General features: G+C 42.8%; 2 protein-coding genes across 3 annotated transcripts in view; one reads left to right on the forward strand and one right to left on the reverse strand.

The window, feature by feature from the left end:
• The window catches only part of Arc42 (Activator-recruited cofactor subunit 42), a 30132-nt gene extending 20796 nt beyond the window's left edge, over positions 1 to 9336 (reverse strand). Inside the window, exons 1-5 of the mRNA XM_065435472.2 lie at positions 9160 to 9336; positions 8499 to 8641; positions 5873 to 6022; positions 4900 to 5011; positions 2120 to 2235 (exon numbers count right to left, since the gene is read on the reverse strand). Coding sequence (XP_065291544.2) covers positions 2120 to 2235; positions 4900 to 5011; positions 5873 to 6022; positions 8499 to 8641; positions 9160 to 9214 — 576 coding nt within the window. The 5' untranslated portion in view covers positions 9215 to 9336. The remainder of the gene's footprint in view (positions 1 to 2119; positions 2236 to 4899; positions 5012 to 5872; positions 6023 to 8498; positions 8642 to 9159) is intronic.
• Positions 9337 to 9688: 352 nt separating this feature from the next.
• LOC135904622 (sn-1-specific diacylglycerol lipase ABHD11-like) lies at positions 9689 to 20445 on the forward strand. 2 transcript variants are annotated; one of them, XM_065435474.2, is made up of 6 exons: positions 9689 to 9824; positions 9961 to 10111; positions 12996 to 13169; positions 14248 to 14436; positions 17578 to 17762; positions 19488 to 20445. In XM_065435474.2, the coding sequence occupies exons 2-6, from the start codon at positions 10088 to 10090 to the stop codon at positions 19630 to 19632; spliced, it is 717 nt and encodes a 238-aa protein (XP_065291546.1). In that variant the 5' UTR covers positions 9689 to 9824; positions 9961 to 10087; the 3' UTR covers positions 19633 to 20445. The 2 variants fall into 2 exon arrangements, with proteins under 2 accessions (XP_065291546.1, XP_065291545.2); XM_065435473.2 differs by having other exon boundaries at positions 9690 to 9856.
• The last annotated feature ends 3064 nt before the right edge of the window (positions 20446 to 23509 follow it).

Consider the following 23509-nt stretch of genomic DNA (forward strand, 5'->3'; position numbering starts at 1 on the left):
TTTCGATTCCTTTCATCTGCACTCGTGAGCACGCAACAAATCGCGCGCGGCAAGTAGCCACGTTTACACGGATACGTTAAAAGTGTACCCTATTCATACGCCGATGCTTGTAACACGGCTAAGATATTCGCCCACCCTTAGCGGAAACGTGCCGTGTTAGGAGAGTAGTGAAACCGGTGCCGCAGTTTCCACAGCACACCGGCCATGCATTTCTGTCACTGGCAGCTAAGTGCGCCCATCTGTTTCTGTCCCCTCAAAGTGGACATAATAATATTTGGGGTTTTACGTGCCAAAACCACTTTCTGATTATGAGGCACGCCGTAGTGGAGGACTCCGGAAATTTTGACCACCTGGGGTTCTTTAACGTGCACCTAAATCTAAGCACACGGGTGTTTTCGCATTTCGCCCCCATCGAAATGCGGCACAAAGTGGACATGGCTACGTTATTGCCGCAAACTTGCCGATATTAACGATATTACTCATTACTGATACGGAAGAAACTGTTTCAATGCACGTAATGTACTCACGAGAAGAAAAAAAATCGCGTTTGGCGCGTTTGGCTTGCTCCGCCGGCCGCCATTTTTGTTTTGGTGTCCCGCACCCGCATCCCGCAGCAAACGCGGACGAAAAAAAAATACTTTTTTTTTCGTGGGAAATTTAACTCGCGTAATGATCGCACCCCTGAATTTGCGTCAATTTTTCTGCCGAAAAAAGTGCGATCATTATGCGAGTAAATACGGTAGTTTTCGCGCATGAAGGTTGCAAGTCACTCATGCTACGGAATAATAATTCATATGTTGATCTCAATGCTAACCTTAAAGCCCACATTGTCAAGCCGCTACACCACAGTGCTCCTCACATGTGTCGAAGTATTTGTTTCGAGTTTTCACTGCATTACTGCAAATTGCGTGTGAACATGCCTAGCCGCTAGTCCATTACAATATAAATTTAAGGGGCAGGTCATCATATGTCATCGAGTTGACAAGGCAGATGGTCTTAGATTTGAAAGAGGCTTTCAGTTTGCAGAAAATCCAAGTGCACTTCCACTCATGTGTAACCTTGCGAACACAAATGAAGCACGTTCCGCGCGAACTGTGGGCCTGCGAAGTGCGCAGCAATGAGTCTTGCGTGCATCTGCCATGGTGTTTTTTTTTGCAAAGTGTGCATGTAGCATGCAGTTGCTTTACAGTGGTCTCTTAAAGTCCAAACTGCCATGTAGTAATGACCCCTCCAATTGGTAGTAGTGATGGAATTCGTTTTGACCGCTTGTGGAACCATGAAATTCTGTTCACGGAAACACGGTCTACAAGAAGACAACCATGGTGGCACAGACATATCCAGTTCGATATTCCATGCCTGGAGCCACTCAGTAAAATAAGTGTAATCCACACTTTCTCCTGGAATGCTTATCAGAGTGGGAAGCCTTTTGTGTTCTTGAAGCAGTGAGGCAATCTGCTCTTGTCAATAACGAATGGCCGCAGATTGCATCGCATGAGCCATCCCTTCTTAAAGCGAGCAACACTGAGACATACACCTTAGTAGCTTTTCCTATATGGCATGTACTGCCCTTCAGATTCAATGTCTTGTTTGACAGCGTCTGCGAAAGCAGTGCTGTTTTGTTGGCATGAAATATTTCTGATGACGCGATAAGTGATAATGGCACCGTTAGGAGAAGTGCACTTGCAGCTGCAAGGCGCTGTGTTCAATACCACATCGAATTCGGGAGTTCAATGCATATGTAGCACAGCACTATACTTTTGCATGCAATTATCAATCGAATGCCACAACTGTTCAATATAGTCAATAATTCAACAAGTCTGGTTTTGGTATAGTATCCAGGAACTACTGTAGTGTAATCAACGCTTAACTGGTAATAAATCACTCGAGAGATAAACGTACAGGTTCAATTTACAACATATTTACTGCGCAGCACCTTGACAGTGATGCTGTACAGGAACTGTTCACTTACTTGACAATTTAGTGCACACAAACACTAAGCTAATTAAAAATGATTTAAGTGATAGCTATAGGTTTACCTGAGTTATTGCTAACAGCAACGACTCATCACTCATTTTGGAGATGCACTGACAAAAAGTAATATGTATGCAATGTGTCTTACAATGGCTGCTTCACCTTCGTATGCATTTGTTATCCAAGCCTTGGTGCCGTTCAGCCTATAGTGGTCCCCTTCCAGAACTGCTGTTGTGGAAGCTGCACCAGCATCACTGCCATTGCCTGAAAAGAGTATATAAACACAGATAGCAATGAAATACCAAAGCAAGATCAAATACATTAAGCCCTAGTTATAGATAAATTGCTTTAGCATTCCAAGTTTGTCTTGGTTCTGATTACAATGCATGCATTTTGGAGATCGCCCATAGTAAAGAGATGCCAGATTCTGCTTTGTATAATGTACAAAGTGGAACATATACATGGGATGGCCAGGTTCAGTACAGGCCATGACAATTTGCCTTTTTTTTGTACTACTGATCTGGAGAGATAAAAATGAGCTGTGAAGACCCCTCCATCATGTGGTTGCAGCTGCTATGGACATACTGTACCACACAATGGCAACCCTCAAGCTAGACTGCTGCTTCTGAGATTCAGCACAATTCTCTTAATCATTTATCTTATTAGATATGCTCATTAGATCATTAGATATGCTCATGCACCTGCTGTGACCACTATTTGAGGTGGCTTTCAGTCCAATGCAAAGCATGTGGTCGCTGCCCACTTATTTGATGAATGTATGACTTTGTCTAGGCATCGCGACTGTCTCAGGTGCAAGGTACCATGTCTTTTCTGCGTATAAGTCACCTCCGTGCATAACGAATTCCACCAGCTATAACACTCTGGAAAGAAAAAAAGTTGACAGTCACTTTAGCATATGCTAAAGAGGATGAAGGCGAAAGCCAGCACCCTCATAAGACATTCATTAAATTACTTGACATTCACATCCGAAGGTGTTGTTACTCCCTATTACTTGCTTTCTCCCACGAAAGGCTGTGGGTTCGAGTGCCTGAATAAACTCTACCTTAATTAACTGTGCCTTAATTAGCACTACAGATCATGGGTTCGACTCCCACCTAGGGTTGCGGTTTTGACCATAAATAGTGGCACCATCAATTTTGGTGCCATTAAATTTTGGTCCCACCAAAAGTAAAAGATTCGACTCTATCAAAGGTTGCAAGTTCGAGTGCCTTAATTAACTCTATGTTAACTTCACCTTAATTAATACCAGAGGTTGTGGGTTCAATTCCCACCAAAGCTTTTGGGATGGAGTGCCTTAATTAACTGTATCTTAATTAACAGTGCCTTGATTTCACCTTAATTAACACCAAAGGTCATCGTTTTGACTCCCACCAAAGGTCTTGGGTTCAGGTGCCTTAATTAACTTTGCCTTAATTAACACCAAAGGCTTTCGGTTCCAGTCCCACCAAATGTCATGGGTGGCACCATCAATTTCAGTGCCATTTGATTTCGGTGCCATAACGCCGGATGGTTAATTTTTTGATAACGCCTTACAACGGATTTTTATACCCATGAGGCACTTCGGCCTTTCGCCTTAAAGAAAAAAAATTGCATATAACCTGCAAAAATAGGCGCATAAAACAACTAAGCTCTTTCTATAAACAGTCTCCATTTGCAGATGCCCGACTCGACCCTATGACATTCAGTCAGCAGCTCCATTCACCACCTCTTTGACAATGCTGATAATTTCCAGCTTCTGCAACACTGTAAAGGGCTGCCGTCGAGCGCACCTCACCTTGATCTGAATTCTGGTTCACTGACTGATTCTGGTGCACTATTCACTTACTATTAACATAGCCAAAATGCAAAATGGCGACACCCCCCCCCCCCCACCAGAAAAGAAAAGGAGAATAGGTAATTATGACAGGGCTCCCTTCATAAGCTCCCTTCTCCTCCCTTTCATAATTACGGCTTCATGCACTGGGCTTCATGCAGATTCTTGCCTAAAATTTCAATTTGAAATCGCAGCCTGCAAGTCCCTCCAAACAACAGTGACCGCCATTTTCGCATGGCTAGTTTGATGTCAAGCGCACGGCCATCACTATGTTGTCTGCTCCGAAACATTCTGAAACTGTGTGCTTGCTGTGCCGGATACTCCTTGCTCAGCCTTGTCTGGCACCCAGCAGCACAGAAAGGGTGTTTCTGTTGCATTGTGCCCACAATTCCCTTACTCGCACAATAAGAACAGCCCAAACCAGAAAATGCCTGTGGAAACTATTTCAGGCTGACCACCTAGACGCACATGTGAAAATGAAAGCACAGAACACACTTCATTTGATCACCCATCAGTATGTTTAACTGATGAGTTAAACATACATCAGTATGACTGCTGTATGTTTAACTGCAGTATAAAGAAAAGTCAAGTAGGATAATTTCTATTGCACCAAAAGCTCTAAAATTTTGTCAGCTAGCTGTGGGATGCGTACAGTTTAACATGCGATGGATAATTTAAGTTAAAAAAATTCAGTGTCATGGCACTTTACCTGACCATGACCCACAAGACGCAAAAGTCGAGGAGACACATAGTCTCCTTTACTTATGTGCGTTGCAAGCAACAAAGGAAGCGTGGTAGGAAACAAAGGGCAAATAATTTATGAGCAACCGCAATTTAAAAGAAAAGCATGAAAACAGGTTCATCATTCAAATGTGCAATGCAATTAGGCAACGACAGGGTGCTGTGTTTGTGTGCATTGTGTTCCTTCCGAGTCTTTGTCTAGCCATGCTGCACATTTTAATCATGAGTCCAAACCAAATATCCTGCCAACATGCATTATCGAGAACAGGACAGGAAGGAAGAGATTCCACGTCCTCTTTCTTGTTCCATTTTTATGCCGTTTTCTTCCCCTTACCAAAAAAAAGTGCACTCACCAGGTTCTGAAAGAGCAAAGCAGCCGACCTTCTCTCCTGTGGTGAACGGTGGAATGAACTTGTGCTTCTGAGCTTCAGTGCCGTACTTGAGGATGGCACCCAGGTACAGAGACTGTTGTCCGAATGAAAAGCAGATTGATTCACGCAGGTTAAATCAGTCAGCTACAGGAAACTGAACATGACTGCTTCCTTCTGCTAAGTTAGGCACCTGTTAATAGACAGTAAAGATGAACAAGCTGGACTTACTTAGTAAACTACACTTCTGGAATACAAAAATCCCTTCGGGTCAGTAAAGTTATTACATTGGTTCCCCGTGACATTGTTAAATTTTATATCCTCTGCTCGAGATAAGTTCACTGTTTATTGATAATCAGATAGCTAAACTGCACTGCTCAAAATCAAAATATATATTTAAAAATGTAGGAGCATCAAGCTGGTAACTTAACTCCAAAATAAATGTTCTATATTACAATTTTGCTAGCAGCACCCGTTACGGGATACTTAAACAGTCATTTTAGAGCATTGTCAGAATGCTCCAATTGTTATGTAAAACAACAACGAAGTTGTATAACAGAATCAAAGAACTTTAGTGTCATTACCTTGCTTTTGTAAGCACTATTAAAACATGCTTACAGCCACGATAAAGCTTAGTTGCTTCTTTAAATTACTATTAAAGCTTTTCAGCAGTGCTCAGAAATGACCAGTCAAATGTGCCGCTAGTCGGCTATGTTTCATGATTTGGTTGCAGTTTTGTCTGGAGCAAATTTGAAGTGCATCACATGCAGCAACAGAGACAAACACACAAGAAAAGGACGCTGATTTGACTGCAACACAATGGCAGCATCATCTGCCATTGAGGGTCTGTTTCAAGAGGTTGCTTAGTTGAGCACTCGCCCATAGCTGATCGCTCCTCAACTGCCACTGTCCGAGGGCTCAGGGAGTCTCAAATTCTCAATGTTGAAAACCTGCTCACATTGTTAACGCTCATGACGACCCCAGTGGATGCGCAACCACGGCTGATTTCTTCCATTCCTATGGCATAGGCCAGGTAGTCCAAGCCAGCACCACCCAGCTCAGTTGGCACAGCTACAGCCATGAGGCCCATTTCGCCCAACTTTTTCACCTGAAAACAGAGAAGCATATCCATTTTAAATAGAGGTGGGCGAATATCAAGTTTTTCTAATACTAACAGTAAGTATCGGATATTGACGAGTCATACACAAATGCATATATTTATAGTATGAACATTTCTTTCAATACAATTAAGCACAATGCTTGTACTGACTGGCGAAAAAAAGACAGCCAACTTATTAATCATTAATTGTCATTAAAAAACCGCTTGAATAGCCTCTCAGCATCTTTAGCACCTGGTTAAACACAAGCTTTCCAAGAATGAATTGCTGCTGTCCAACTATGTTTCCAAAAATGTTAAATGAATGGTTGCCAAAAAAGGATAGAAGTTGCAGAAAATGAAAAGAAAAACTGCTAAAAGACTTGTGTGCTGTAGACACATGTAAAAGGGCTGATTACAGTAACCAGTAACCATATTTTAACAGCCAGCTGCTGCAAAACATTAGTTTTTTCGAATATGAATAGTTAGCGTGCAATATTAGATTCATATTCAAAACTTCAAATATGTTCCCACCACTAAATTTAAAGCAATGCCTCACAGCTGAAGTTGTCATGCCATCACTGATGTATATTACTACTAAAATGAAACACTATCCTAATAAATAATTTCATTGCCATTGTGTGCCACACAAATGGTGGTGTTCCTGCTTTTTGTTTCATACATATGTAATAATGCATCGTGATAGACACTATTCGTTTGACATGTCACATCTTACATCGAACACTGCAGTAGACGAACCAGAGTGTACATATCTCTTGTACTGGTTCTTTTTTAAAAATGTTTTTTCGGAGGAGAGGCCGCACAAAGCACAGCCAAGGTGTTAAGGCTGTTTTGTGCATTAGTTACTTTTTCTTTTTTTCTCACCTTCAATGTGGCCCAAAGTAGTGCCAAAGGTCTGAGCATTCGTGTCAGTTGTTTTGTTTGTGTTATATTTTTCCCCGTTTCAATCTCGCCCCAACTACAAATGCCTGAAGAATGTGTTGTTTGTTTTCTGGCTTCAACATGACTGCCATGCAGAACTTGGAAATGGCACAAGCTCTGCGATTAGGTGAGTGGCGGTCATCAGTGTCTCCATGTGGCCTTCAAAGTCGTTAGGCAAGCAGCTTACAACATTAAAAGGGAGGCCAACAGGCCCACCCAGTCAGTACCCCAACTTTAGTCAGTCTGCTTTGGGGAAAACACTGCCAAGCTACTCGTGGGAACCACAGCCGCCAACACCACTCTCTCAGCGAGACCGCCCAGCCTCAGAAGAACTCCTGTCTTCGAGAGTTGCTCTTTTTGTGTCGCTGTGGTGAATCAACTGTCGCCGGTGAACCAGCCACCATATGCCCACTTATTTCTAAACTCTCTTTCACCGTGTATTATCCTCTACGCTTATTGCTCATGCTTCAGTTGCATAATACATTAATCTCCACTGTCTTTTGTAATGTTGCGTCTGTCATGTATATGTGTTATTGATTTGGAACCAGCGTCTAATTGACTGATAAGCATACTTTGTGTTGGTTGACATGACTTTGACCCTTACACGAAGTTTGTTTGCAGCTGCGCTGAGCTTCAGACACCCACCCTCTTTGACATTTCTCGGTAGAGACTTTGTTTCTGTACTGAGACAATGTGTATGATTAATATGAACTATATTCTGGGGCTTTACGTGCCGAACCCATGATATGATTATGAGGCACACCATAGTCATGGGCTCCAGATTAATTTTGACCACCTGGGGATCTTCAACGTGCACTAATGCACAGTAGACGGGAGTTTCTGCATTGAGAATCTGTATGATTCTGCATTTCAACTGGACAGCTGGCATACTTTCTGGCAGGTCACAGTCACTTTAATGCATAGAAAATAAAAGAAGATAAAATTGTAAGCTCTAGTTGCAGACAATGTAGAAATGAAGTTGAGGGTTCGACGGAAGCCCGTCTGTTCGGGATGAAGCACGAAGCAATAAAACTACGGACGCCGACCAAAAGAAGTACTGAAAAGGAATAAATCTAAAAGCATTTCAGCTTCCCTGTGGAAGCCTTGTTCGCAATGGGCTATTCCCAATGGCCCATTGTGAACAAGGCTTCTGTAGGGAAGCCGAAACGTCTTTTAGATTCATCCTTTTTTAATACTTCTTTTGGTCGGTGTCCGTCGTTTTATTGCTTAATGTAGAAATGAGAAAAATAGATTGATAGAAAGTAATGCTCCACATATACACTGCCCCTGTCATTTAGAAGCGTGCAGAGACAACAAAAAGCATTTAACGAGCTGTCCTCGCGTGATGCTTTATGACAGAAAAGCAAGCAAACAAACAAAAACAAAAAAAGAATCTGCTCGCGAACGTTCAACAGAGCTGTCAGCTGTGTAGCGCAGGTGGCAGGAAGTTGAATGAAAATATTGCAAGAGCAATTCGCTGCTCCGCAAGTGTAGGCAAACTTTCCGCCCACAGCGCCATCACAATTAGACAAATCCTAATTTTTACCTGCTCACGCGGGTACCGATGTTCTTTGTCAATGGTCCCAGCGATAGGTTTCAGTTCCTTTTCTGCGAACTCCCTGCAGGTCTTGCGCAGCATTTCGTGCGTTTCTGGCAGCTGAACGTAAAGGTTCCGTACGGCCTGCCATCCTGCATGTAAGGGAAGGAGTTAGGGGTCAGCAGCAATGACAAAGGGCCAGCTATCTACTTGGAAATTTGATCACACAGGGACAAACGTGGCGACTGAGAAACAGAGTATAATGGTACACGCACTGAGAAAGTATGTGGTGCGCAAAGCACTTTTGAACCCTTTTTTCGCTTTCGTTTGCGTATGGACACTCGCAGCTACGCGTGAACGGCGAGTATCTTTAGTTAACAAGCGCAACGAGAGCTGGCAAAATAAAAAGAAAGACGATCCAAGGCCAACGGTATCAGCCGCGAGTTTGCATGCTTTTAATCGCAGAGCAAGAGAAGGCGATGATGTTAGCCTTGTTAAGTGTTTACCACACATAACCTTGCGACGTACAACAAAGCTACAAAAATAAGACTTACGATGCGTCGGTAGCCAAAAACACAAGGAAACGCTTAAACCATGTAGGCGCTCGAGCCCCTCGAGCTACCACCGAATTTCGATAAGTTCTGGAAAGTAGGAAGTAATGACATCTTACTATTGCACCAGGTGAGGGGCGTGGGAACAACCTTGCGAAGCATTGCCTCTGACATGAATGACGGCCCCTTAGAGAATAAAAAGACTCAAATCTTAAGTTGCAATGTTTACACCGCACTTGCTCCGCACGCACCGCAGTTCTCCGAAAAACCGCTTCACTGCAATGCTGGCAATGCTCACAGCACATTGTCTCAAACCGAGATTTGTGTTGTCACCGTTTATAGCGAGAACTTTCTAGCTAGTCACACGCTACGCTATCACACCAAGCTCTATAAAGTTAAAAAGAAGGTGAGTTTGAATATGAGATAAACATAAATTTATGCATTGAACTACTTCAAAACTACATTCTTTTTTGTTTTCTATATAGTGTTCACAGCCTGTTCTTAGAAGTGCACTATGGAAGATATAAATAATTTGTAATTGTTATAATGATATTTCTAGACTTGAGCCACGTTTATTTCAGAAAAGCCGGTCGTGATTTCAGAAAAAAATTAAACATAGTTACTCTGATAATTGGATGGTCGCCATAGTTAGTTTCGTAGCTTCGTCTAGTCAGGTCACCCGACGAAAATGCGTTTATTGGTGTCGTGCAGCACATTATTTTCAAAGTGTTTATCTCTTCACTCACGAGCAGGAGTTTGTGAATGCTTAGAGACGTTTCCAAAGGTACAAGCAGCGAGTTACTGCTGTCAGCCTGGGTATATAGTCTCTTTTGAGTCGGCAAGGCTAAACTTCTCACCTGTAGCAGCAGACGAAATGCGACATGTGCGTATTCACGCTTCGCCTATCAAACTCATTTCAGGTCAAAACATGTTTCCCTCTCTTATGCATCGTACGAATCCACTCAAGCCGAGGATCAGAGGTCGCCAATTATCATCCTTCATGGACTGTTTGGCAGCAAGAACAACTGGAAAAGCCTGTCTAAGGCGATGATCAACGCGACGAAACGTAAGGTATGAACTCCGTTTAGTATGACATCATGAATTGGAGCCTGAAAGCTGTGCTTTAGTTCGAGGTATGTGTGTTGCGCGGCACTCCCAGTCGCAATATTTTCATTTGTGCAGTTGAAGGCAATAGATAAGCGAGTGCCAACTTTCGCAAGCGCAGTACTTATATAACTTCGCGGAAAAGGCCGTCAACAAACATGTCGCCATTTGATCTAGCACTGTGCTGATAAGCTTGAAGAACACGATTTGCACGCTTGCACGGCGACATAAAACTGGGCTCGTGATTTGCGCAGGATTAATCTCGGGATGTTTAACTTTTAGCGTACACGTACAGTGCACAGCTGTCTTGGTGCAAAAGTAATATCGCGGTTACCATTATAGCATTAGCACGCCCAACAATTAACTGAGTAATTTACTGATTGGAGGAGGCATGCGCACATACTACGCTGCATTTTATTAAGGGAAGCTCAACCATTGTATTTGTGTTGCATGTATGCTTATTTGTTTGTCAAATATACTTTTGTGACACCGCACCAATTTAACTTTACAGCAAAGCATAACTCGAAACTGGAGCATATGTAGAGACAATCAGTAGTAGAATTTATTTATATAAAGAAAGATGTCAGCCTCAGTGTGTGCACTTTAACGAGCTACTGTGTATGAAGGGGAAAGGGGAATGAAAGAGAGAGATTGAGGATGATGATGACAAGAATATTGGTGCAGTGATGCTAGTATAGCTTCATCACAGCAGCATATTCAGTGTATTAAGGCTGTAGCCCTGTGTCGTGTAAAAATTGTAGCGGGGCTTGATCTGCAGTTATTGTAGTATATCTTGGGTTGGGCCGAGGACCCGAAATACAGACTTTGGAGAATGTCTTGCAGTTGATGTTTACCAGAGAAAAGGCTAAAGTCCATCGCTCCTGGCTGTGTTGTGGAGACACAAAATATATGCGTTAGCATTTGTGGCAGTGGTCACAATCAAGGCTATTCTCATGGCCAGTGAGGTGCGTATAGTGTGGATGAATTCCAGACGAACTTGCATACTGTGCATCAAACTTGGGTCGCAGCTTTTGTGTTTCAGTAGCACGCGAAGCCTCATTTTCGGGTTGAACTTATGGAGGCGCCTGTTTCGACGGTCTGGTTGGGCCCAGTGATCAGATGTGAAGCTCCATATCACATAAATAAGAAGGGTATTCATATCAAGTCGGGAAAAAAACAATGTGCACTATGGTGTTTTCATACAGGGCAGCTCTTGCTTCGGTGTCTTCTATCCACAATCATTACTGTAAGCTCCCTCCGACGAGGGTTGGAACCAGCTGCTGACAGCAGCAGACAAGAAAACACAACCGGCACTTGTCTGGTGGGCCCAAGACGTCGTTTCCACCTGGGAGCCACACTAGGCCTACCTGCCCTAACTTCCAACCCTGCAGTGGCAAATAAAGTTGTTTCTCTCTCTGCTATGCATTGCCTTTCAGTGTGCAGTGCCCAGGTGGCAATTCGCGCTTGCTGCTGGCTCTCTGCCCTGACGGCAAGAAATAAATGGTAAAATCCCCCATTGCTTAGTTTCATCTCACGAAAGCATTAGGTACGTTTTGTCATTATTATTTGTTTTGAGGCTGCCAGGACTACAGAGGTGGCACCGATGTGTAAAAGTGGTTTCATTTACAGTTAGCAGATGGCACAACATCATTAGCACTTGTGATGCATTGACAATGAGGAATGCCATAAAAACCTAATTGTCCATTGCATTATTAATTTACTGCTCCACTCTAGTATTGTACATGGTGACAGTGGCGAGCAAATGCCAAATAGATGCTAAACAGACGACGCGGCGTGATTCAACATTTGTAGGATTGTACATTCTTAAGAGTGGCAAAGTAGGCTGCAAGGAACTGCTGAGAAAGCATACAGATGAAGTGAAGCTCCGTGGTCATATTCATGTAAACACAGCTTATGTTTACAATGCCAGTGCATTTGTAGCGCCATGCCATCCTCCGTGGAGCATCTATCAAGAAGGTGGCAAGCAGACGCTGAGCAGTCAATGATGCATGGGTGAACACATATTGAGGGGCATTCAGCCTTCCTATTGGCTGAGGAGTCCTGTAGCTTCCCCAGTGTGGTGAGGAACTACTGAGATAGAGCATAGTTCGGCATCATTTGATGCAGATCTGTGGTCCAGCTTTAACCGCTGTGTAGTTCCTAGTTGCAGGATTACAAAAGCTGCTCCTGCCGTAGATAATGTGACTGAGCCATTAGTATAGATGTGAGTAGTGCTGCCAAATGTTGTAGATATGTGCTATAAGGTGAAGTGCCTTGGCATGACTGATTGAGCATGTAACTTCTTCTTGATCCTGGATATTTGGAGCTGTAAGCAAGGCCTAGTCAGAATCCATGGAGGTATTGTAGGAAACCTAGCAGGGACAAATCCTCAAGGTTTCAATCTCTCATGACAAAATATATTTACTGAAAGCTGCAGTGCACTCAGGGTTGTCGTATGTAGAGATAAAGTGATTATATAATAACGTGGCTTTCAATAAGCACTATTTTGGCAAATAGTATCATGTGCAATAAAATTATTCATTGCTCTCTGGCAACAGACATTAGCGTACACCACATATGTAGTGTCAGGCATGTTGGAGATGCTGTATAGACTTTCAAGTTCCTGTAAGGTTACACAATGGTAGCACACTGTACTATTCATTGACAAATACATGCTTGCAACTTATTCACCTGTACACATGAAACATGAGTGCCCACTACACATGCATCGCACATCATGTGTCACACGTTACAAAAGCATTAGGGGCACTTTGCTGAGGCGATACACTCAAGTTAGGAGTTCAAGCTTGTTTGCATATGCACAATGCCTCTCATCTGCACATTTATGCAGGTCTATGCTTTGGATGCCCGTAACCATGGAGAAAGCCCGCACACTGAAGAAATGGACTACATACTGATGGCCAATGACGTAGATCTCTTTTGCAAAGAGCGTGGCCTTCAAAAGGTTGCCATCATTGGGCACAGTATGGGTGGCAGGAGTGCCATGACTTTTGCCTTGACAAGAGTAAGAACTATGGCTTAGATTCATAATATGAAACTGTGCTGAGACTGTGGGTGTGATGGTCCTGTAAATCTGCATGTATGGATGTTTCTGTCAACATTTTTCTAATGCCCACTTTTCTTTGTATTTTTTCCCCACCTAGCATTGTTTATTTAACGGGGAATGATTGTTACTCTTTGGCAGCTACAATTGAACTTTCTGTGAGAATGACACTAAAATATGGCACGGTCACTATTCTCTTGCAGTTGAACTTTCAAACTCTGACAGTTTTACTGCAGCATGAGAGTTCACTTAGTTACAAGAAACAAGGGGAAATCATGAATCAAAGCTGGAGGAAGTTCGCCCCATATCTTTAGAGGAGCAGTGGCAGGGAGTAGCCACGTGGCGCCTGCAAGAATGCATATTCAATTTGGCTTGTTGCTTATTCATCATTACAGGGAAACAGCACAGGAATCTGATGAAGAGAAAGAGAGGCACAATAAAGGTGGTGCTGTGTGCATCTTCTCTGCACCACTCTTTGTCTTCATTACGTTTTTGCACTGTTCCCTTGTTACATGAAAACATTACATTTCTTTATAGAAGGCAGGTGCCTGCGCTGTTTTCAGGAAAATTAGCTATTAGAAGAAACTGGATGGGCAAATGTTTATTTTTGCTATGTTAAGCACCAATTCACGTACGTATTGCAGCTTGACACAGAAGTTTAAAGATAATAAAGAACAGGTGCTTACAGGTTGCAATCTTCACAATTCGAAATGGTAAGGAGTCTTTCACTTTGCAACACAGCTGAAAGGTTCACATTATGAGTGTTAACAAGAAATCTAAATGTGCTCTGAAACTTCTATGTGTCTTCACCTTGACTTGCTCAATGATTGTAACTATTCCATCCTATTATTTTTACTATTTGTATGAGATGTTACAACTTCCAGAGGTACTGCAAACTTTTGGCTGTGCCAGCAGGCCTCTCTTTTCTGCTGCATGCTGTGAAAGTTGACTTATTACTTCTCCTGCGAACTTTGCCTTTCTTGGACATGCCTTTCATGCTTATTTCTTGCTATTTATTGTTTAAACTTGCTATTCGCAGCCATCCATGGTAGAACGACTTGTGGTGGTGGACGTGTCTCCAATAACCATGCCATCTATTGTCATGCACGACAATGTCCTTGTCAACCACATTAACTCTATGGATACTGTTCTGCCTCAACTATCACCAGACATGTCCTCCCCAGCAGCTCGTAAGGAAGCTGACCGTATCCTGGCGAATGATATACCTGTGAGTGTTCAGTCTGCCTCTGGCTGGCATTTTGTGAAGTTGATGAACTGTTATTACTAACTGATAAAAAGAAAGCTAGCCACTGTGTTGAACTCCTTTTTTTTCTAGTTTCATGTATCATTTAATATGCCTTGTTAGGTTGTCAGTGAACTACTGTACCATCAAGCACAATAAATAGCTTTGAGTTCATGGCACGAAGCCCCACTGCTGAAAGGATGTTTTCGGAAATTGTATTGCTATGTGCACAGTTCAACATTAAACTGCTAAAAAGCATATAACAGATGCCGAATCAATTGTTTGTCTGCCCACATTATAAAGTTTTTCATGCTAGAGCATTTGTTAACATAGCTGTGCATTTCTATAAAGCATTTTCTAGTGTACCAGTAACTTATTCTTAAGAAAGGAGGGTTGCTTCAGATTCAACCTCTGCAGTCTGTTCACCCTTATGTAAAATCCTGTGTGCAGGGTCCTTGAAGTATCGTCGATAAGTAATTAAGTAAATAAATAAATAAGTTAATATGTTCCAGGATACAACACTATGAGAGGGAAAAGTTGCATACACCCAACAGTCACACGAAGTGCAGTTCTGGGTTACAGCTTTTCTCTTTTGTGAAACTTTGTTGACCTTGTGGATTTACACATAAATGATTTATTGTGACACAACCCTATTAATTTTCTCTTCACTGTACAACTGCAAATTTAGTACGACTGTGGCACTAAATTGCTACAGTAAGGATGCCAAAAAATGAAATTATTTTTATTTATTTATTTACAACATACTGCATACTGTCAAGTTAGGCCCAACCAGGAGGGAAAGTAATCACAACAGCATAGAACAACTACAAAGTATAAGAAAAAGTAGTAAATCATTACAAGAGGAAGAACAATGAATAACATACAAATATCAGTAACAAAGCTAAGGCCAATTAGGAATCGGCGATCCCCACAGATTCAGTGCCACTCAGCGATGCTAATGGTAGATTGTTCCACTCATTTATTATGTTAGGGAAGAATGGATATCTAAACATCTTGAATATGGCATTATAAGAGGTGTACGGTTGGCTCAATGCCACAGTTTTCTTCCTAGAAGGGGCTTAAGATACTGCTGATGATTCATTGACAACTGTATGTTATCGAGCAAAAGAAAAAAAAAAGAAGAAGCTTGAGTCTCTGCATCTTCCGACACAACGCAAGTATTTGTATTTCATGTTCATCAATTAGCTTTGCTGGTATGTCCGTAGTGTGATACTTACAAAATCTAAATCTGGCGCTTTTTCACTAGATCGTTTCTAAGTGATATTAAACGATTTGTTTAACACATGGATCCTAGTGGATGCAAGCAAATTCAAGTGTAGTTCTCATGACAGATTAGTAGGTTAAGAGTTTCAGTTGCTGAGGGGCATACTTCTGGCTTGAAGCTTCAAGGCTGTTTTGTACAGGGTGCAATTTTCCTTGTAACTTATCACTTGCGATGCTGCAGGTGTGGCAGATGTGCTCTCGACCTCTCCATGCATGTGATCGTTTGATGTTCAAGAGTGCTGAATTTCCCTGCGAAGTCGTACACATGGTGCGCACAAGGAAGCAACAGCAATGCGGATTGCCAGACACATCACTGTGACCTGCCTGCTTGATTTTTGTTTTCATAGAATAGCGAGTTCAAACAAGAAAAACATTTGACGAAAACAGTTCCCAGTTAATGTTGCTTTGTTTTCATGAAGAGTGCTAAATAATTCTGTTTCAAGAATTAATTCAGTTGTCCACTAGGTGCTTGCAAGTGCAAAAATTGTAGTTCAGTGCATTTGAAACGGCAATGCGAACTCCGCATGTGCGGACATTGCAGCGCAGTGTCGTTCTATGTCAAGCACGCTTAAGAAGGTGAAAGTACAGTCGACTTCCGTTAATTCGACTACGATTATTTCGATTTTTCGGTTAATCCGATTCCGACCGAAGGTCCTGGCCGGCGCCCATGCATCTCTATGGGCTCAAACTTTCGTTATTTCGCTCTTACAATTGGCCTTTGCCGGATAATTCAAACTTAACTAGTCATAGCGCACGCACAGGGCCCGTTACCTGACCCCAACAGCGACCCCATTAGTGGCAGCGTCTATCTCGGCGGAGTGACAGCGAATGCGTTGAACACACGCCATCTCCCGTTGAAAACTAATGTTTTCAGCCTGCCCTAGGAATATTTTCAAGCAATAACTGTGGCTCACAATGTCTGCTTACGTTATTTACCCGATCATAATACACGTCTTTTTTTTTTCGGGAAAATTGGGCCGCAAATTGGCTGCGCGGTGCAATCAATACGAAACCAAAACCGCTTTCGCGGCGTTCGTATGCTTCACCATATAACATAGTTGCGTTGCGGCGAAGGTGACTTCAAAAACTGTGCGGTGAAGTCGACTTTAAAAACCGACCGCCTGTGTGCAACTCATATTCGACTCTTGTCAATTTTGTCCAGCTTTATTGCCATTTTGCACAGTAGAAGGCTACAGCGCGGGAACCGACGGAGACAAAGCAGTCACACGAAGTACACAGACGCTGCACTGCGTCTGTGTACTTGCATGCCTCTTTTGTCTCCGTCGGTTTCCGCACTGTAGCCTTCTGCTATGCAGAAGGGTTGAAATCCAGGCCAGTTGGTACATAGTTGAAGGAAAAAGCCAGTCAAAAAACACAAAGGACAAGAGGAGAGGTTCACACCACAACTATGTCTGCTATGTTCAACCAACAAGCTCAACTGGTTACTCTGGTCACTTCTGTGCCAGTTTTTCTACTTCGGGCTCGTAGAAAGAGAGAACGCGTTTGATTTGGGGGCGTGTCAAAATCGGGCAAATACTTTTTTTTTGCCCTGTGTGTTACTGCCTTCTGTCTTCGTCGTCTTGCGCCACCCTTTCAAGATGTTCAACCAATACCAACTCACCCAAATGTCAATCTTTCTACGGGCAAACACTGCCGAAGGAATCAGTGGTGTATTCAGGTGTTTTTTATGCATTTTGTTTAATCCGACTTGCCGGATAATTCGATCGATTTCGGCGGTCCCGTCAGGGTCGAATTAACAGAAGTCGATTGTATACGATGAGCCAAAGCGCTTATGTTGGATATGCTATGGGTATTTCAACTCTATTGCCCTTTGTTGCACAGGAAGTTGCTGTGCGCCAATTTCTGCTGGCCAACCTTCAGAAGGGGGAACGTCTATACGAGTGGCAGTTCAACTTGAAGGCACTGAAGCAAAACCTTCCCAATATCATCCAGATGCCTGACTTGAAAGGGCTCACCTATGATGGAGAGACCCTGTTTGTCTGTGGTGGTGACTCTCCGTATGTAAGGTGAGGAGAGCTGATGATGACAAGCATGTTTTCGTGTCACACATTCACGATTGGGCCTGATGTATCGGATACTATGCCACTGATGTACTGTGCTAAGCATGGCGGCCAGATTAAGTTGTGCAAAAAAGATAATGACTGATTTCTAAGAACAAGTTCAAATAAATAGCAAGATATTTCTAGGAATTGCATCCCCAAACACAAACCATCTAATTAAAACAATTCATATAAATTTCCAGCCCACCTGTCTGAGCTAACGATATGCTTTCTAGGTGACATTTGCATTCATCTTTTTGTGGGTGGCACCGTTTGTTATCATTGCAAAATCGTGTAAAACATTGGTCATATCATGTAAAACATTGGTCACAGCCATCGGCTGGAATATCATATTGCTTATAAATGATGGCAGTAGCTTTTTTGTTGCTTTTCCTGGTTCTGGCAAGAGTTGTGTGTAATCGTATTTGCAAAATTATGTTACCTAAAAGTGTGACTATGTGAGATGTCTCACTAAGCCAGGAATATAACTATAGTTGCTGCTCTTTGTAACAGAAAAGCTGTAAGCAGCAATAAGTAATGTACCACAGCAAGTCTGGTTTGCAGACAACACTGGGAAAACTGAACGCCTAGATGACTAAAGAAATGCATTATAACAAAGTCACGTCTGACACAAACATACCTTTGTTGGATCCAATATTCATTTTATGCATGTATTTGTTACATGCCGTTAATGATGAGAAACATTCTGGCCTCCTTCGTTACGTCTGATTATTTGTTATATACTTGTTTGTAATCTTCATGTTTGACTATAGTAAGTGGGCGTTAGCTATAGGGTAACACAGTCGAACCTCGTTGTAACACATTTGCATCTGACACAAATATACTTTCTTTAGATTCCATATTTGTTTTACGAATATATTTGCTACATGCTTGTATCGATGAGAAACACTTTATATATATCCATGTTCATTGTTTTTACCTTTTACTAAAGAAAAAAACAGTTTCGCCCGAAATGAAAATAATTAATAGCGATACCACTGTACTAGACAACTACGAGTACAGGAAGTAATGTTCGTTGTTTTATTGGTCGTACAAATTGGAGCAAACATTCGCTTACTAATTAAATTAACATCCATAGTACCACACATGCACAGGTGAACATGAACAGGTCTCATTAGATGACTGCGATCACTCACTGCCATAACGCTGACGTGATGAAGAGCGCTAACAGAGAGGAGAGAACACTTTTGCTGCTTCTCATTTCAACGCGTCTCCGAAACTTGAGATTACGTGACCTCCAGCACCTTGACGTGCAGGAAGATAGCGCACATACCACCACCAGCCATCTCGGCTCGCCAAATACTTGCACCCGCCGCACATGACCTCCAGGGTGTGGCGTGTGTGCTCAGCCGGCGAAAACAGCTGTGCACAGCCAAGGCCAGGCAAGTGGAGGAGATGCCCGCTCACCTGCCTCCTGCCCCCGTTTCTAGCCTGTGCATAATCACGATACTAATTAGCCAATAACCATCTCTCAAGAGTTACATTTACTATCTTATGCGAATAATGCTGTATTGATTGACTGCGCCATGTATCAGCTATTATCGTGTATCGAAAGTACTGACATGCCAGATGAGTATTTTGTCAATCGCAGCGATTTGAATTCCCAATTTTTCTTCACATGTCATTCGATGAATTGCTGTCTCATCTCCTCTTTCCATTACGTTGTTTCAGCAAACGGGATCATGGTGCCATCAAGGAGAAGTTCCCCAAGGCCAACATAATTTACATCAAAGGCGGCGGACATTGGGTTCACGCCGATAAACCTGCGGAATTCTTAAACTTGATCAAAGAGTTTATGGGTGATGGCACGTCATAGTTGCTGTTGTCACCTCGCACTGCTATGTTGGCACGGTTGCTGTATTTTGTTACTCATTATGTTGTACAATAGTTATGCGCTTCTTTTAAGTAGAACATATTGCTCAATAAATTTTGTATACAAAACCTGCAAAAGAACAAACGAAATCATATTTTAGCATCATCACACATGAATCTTGTTGTAAGAGAACCCAGCTTATAGCATGTTTGTTTTTTTTTACTTTCAACAGTACCATGCTTGCACAAAGGAATGCAACCATTTAGTTTCATTGCATACTTCAGTGCCATGGCATGCCTCGCACGACGTTTGGCACCATGAGTTTAGAATATGAATGTATCATATGACATATATACTGTATCCCTTGTAAACATAGAAGACAAGCTACCAAAAGAAAAATTCCCCAGGCATTATCTACAGCATCCCATGCACAGACTGCGATCAAAGTTACAACGGTGGGAGAGGCAATTTTCAGCAATGACTCAAGCAGCAAATGTGGGATGTAAGAAAGAATAATGTATATTCAAATGTTCTGGCTCTACACGCAGAAGAGACACGACATGAAATAGACAGGGACAACGCAAAGATGGTAGAATAAGGAAAGAACTGGACTTCTCGGCTTTTTCTTGAATCCCTGACAATCCAGACCACACAATTAATCGCAATGATGGCAACTTTCTTCATGTGCATGCACGTTGCTTACATCACATCTTAAAGCAAACATAACCGGACCGTTTTTGTCTTCAACTTCATTGTGAACAAGGCTCCCATGCGGGAGCTGAAACATCTTGCTTTTATAAACTGTCATGGTCGGTGTTCGATTTGATTCTTGTCATGTTCTCGACCAAACAGGTTTCCGTCCAATTCTGGATTTCACACACACACATGCACACACGCCCGCACACACACACTTCGCTTTACCGCCGTACTTTGGGGACATCATCATCATCATAACCATCGTGCTGAGAAGATGGCTGATGAAATACAGAAGTGCGGTCACGACGGGTGACTGGACTCGGGCTCATGGGACCTCCGCACGGCCGTAGCGTAGCTCACCGACCACATGGGGCTGACCGTGAGGTGAGGTGGGCAGCGTGACGACGACCAGGTAGGTGCGGCGCTCGACCATTCTAAGGTGTCTGCGATTGTCGCTGGGCAGCCTTCGCCCTCTGGACCTCTCTCAGCAGGAGAATCGACAACCGATGAAGTATGTTTTAGTGCGTCAGCATAATTAGGGTACCTCACACACTTTCCGGGTGCTATAGCTACCTATATATTACATTGAAAGCCTTAATAGATCGATAGCTATAGTAATAGATAATATAATAGATATAATAATAGATAGATCTCTATTAAGGCGAAAGCCTTACATGTCTCATCCGTCAATCGACCTTGAGCGAAAACGCGTCGACGATACGACAGGTGCAAAAAAACTACGAGCCCTCGACCTTTGCAGGGTCTCGAAGCCATGACATTTGGTGTCAATGAAGGCGAAGTTAATATAGAGTTAGGGCACTCGAATCCGCAGCCTTTGGTGGGAATCGAACTCTCGGTCTTTGGTGTTAATGAAAGTAATGTTAATTACGACACGGTTAGGTTATTCGAACCCACGACCTTTGGTGTTAACAAAGCCGACATTAGTTAATGCACAGGTAATTAAGGTTAAGACACGAACCCACGACTTTTGGTGGTAATTATGGAGAAATTAAGGCGTAGATAATTAAGGTAGAGTTAATTAAGGCACTTGAACCCACTACCTTTAGTAGGAGTCGGATCCTCGACCTTTGGAATTAAGCAGGGTGACTAAGCGAAGTAGACGAAGCGAATTAAGTGGGATGGGTGCGCCTTTAATGCATCGGCACTTGCGCTTTCACCTTCAAGTCACCTTCAAGTCACCTTCAAGATGACCTGCGCTTTCACCTTCAAGATGACCTTGTGAATGTTTTATCTATCTATCTATCTATCTATCTATCTATCTATCTATCTATCTATCTATCTATCTATCTATCTATCTATCTATCTATCTATCTATCTATCTATCTATCTATCTATCTATCTATCTATCTATCTATCTATCTATCTATCTATCTATCTATCTATTTTCCCGTCTGCCTGTTGGAGTCCTTGGTGCAATGGGTAGCGCATCAGGCTCCTGTGCTGAGAGAACAGGTCCGAAGCCAACCGTCGGACCAACTTGGACCACTGAGCATGTGACGGTGTGTACATATGTTCCAATCTTCGTTCACCCCGACATTGTCACTGCAGATGCGGAACTGGGTAGGTACAGCTGTTCGAAGAAACTCTTTGACGCACACTTGGCTCACTGGACATGTGCTACTTGGTCTGTGCCGATATTCAATGAACCTCTTTGATGCCAACTTGAGTAGCTAGGTGTGTGCAACTGGTACAGTGCCACTCTACAGTGACGAAAAATGTTCCTTAAAGTTCTCCGATGCTGAGCGGAATCTAACCCATGTTACAATGAAGGGTTCCTCAAGGACAGCAACCCGATGCATTAGCAAGCTGCGCCACAAGTTCACTGGGTATGTGCCGCTTTTCAATGAACATCTCAGGCCAACGCTTTGCTTCCTTGCTTCCTATACCGTAGCGCGTACCCACTACAGGGGAGCAGCCAAAAAGCCGGCAGTTAAACGGAAAACGGTTGTAGGAAAACATGTTTTTGAAAGGAAAGCAGGCCAGAAGGTAACAAATATTTATATATACAATTGGAAATTTGTAAAATCACAAATAATAAATCAGTAAATTAACTACATATTCTCGTTGTGTCACCAAGGAACTCGCATACGGCCATTCATACGTTTGTTCAACGCTTTTGCGAGCTGCGCCATGAATGCACTGGGTATGTGCCGCTCTTCAATGAACCTCTCGCCAACTTGGGTCACTGAGTATGTGCCACTTAGTGTGCGGCAAGCGAGGAAACAATTCAGAGCGCTCGCAAGCACCGGTGCGCTACGCTTCTTGTCTTGGAGGACATGCGCGAACTTCTCGGCAGTGCCAATAGATGGCGCAGCTTGTCCGGAAAGAAGCGATAGAGAGGAGCCCGGTTGCCGCAAGACGCGTTTCTCGGCGTTCGCAGCTCTGCGCCATGCATTTCGGAAGCAACGCTAGGGCTTCGCGGCGGCGCTAGATGGCGCCGAGTGTTCTTAGCGAAGCACGAAAGAGGAGTCCCGCAGCAGTACACGCCTCATACATAACTCGTTTCGACGGTGGCAATGCCTTGCGTCGCTATATTGAGTCAATGCTAAACGCATCACCGCCAACAGGCATAGTGAGATTAGTTCTGCCGAACTGTTTGTTACACAAAGTGCATTTTTGGCGAATGTATAGTTGCAGCTGGCTTTATTTGTTTCTGGCGCCGAGGTGGCACCGATGTTAAAATAATAGACAGACAGACAGACAGACAGACAGACAGACAGACAGACAGACAGACAGACAGACAGACAGACAGACAGACAGACAGATAGATAGATAGATAGATAGATAGATAGATAGATAGATAGATAGATAGATAGATAGATAGATAGATAGATAGATAGATAGATAGATAGATAGATAGATAGATAGATCCAAAGTGTTTCGGAACAGACTCTATTCCGCTGCTTTCTTCGCACTACATCTGCAGCAGACGGTTCACGTCCAATTGGAACGGCGCCATTGCTCTGAAAAAGCGTCTATGTTTATCGCATTAGCGGAAATTTTTTTACGGGTATAAATGTACAAAGAAGGTTAGTGCCACAGCACGCTATAGAAGTATTCTATTTGACGTCACACGGGAAGCCAATGAGACTGCTCCCCGGACAGGGACAGACACCACATTTGTATATATATATATATATATATATATATATATATATATATA

The sequence above is a fragment of the Dermacentor albipictus genome, chromosome 2 (assembly GCF_038994185.2).
Source record: "Dermacentor albipictus isolate Rhodes 1998 colony chromosome 2, USDA_Dalb.pri_finalv2, whole genome shotgun sequence".
NCBI classification, from domain to species: domain Eukaryota; kingdom Metazoa; phylum Arthropoda; class Arachnida; order Ixodida; family Ixodidae; genus Dermacentor; species Dermacentor albipictus.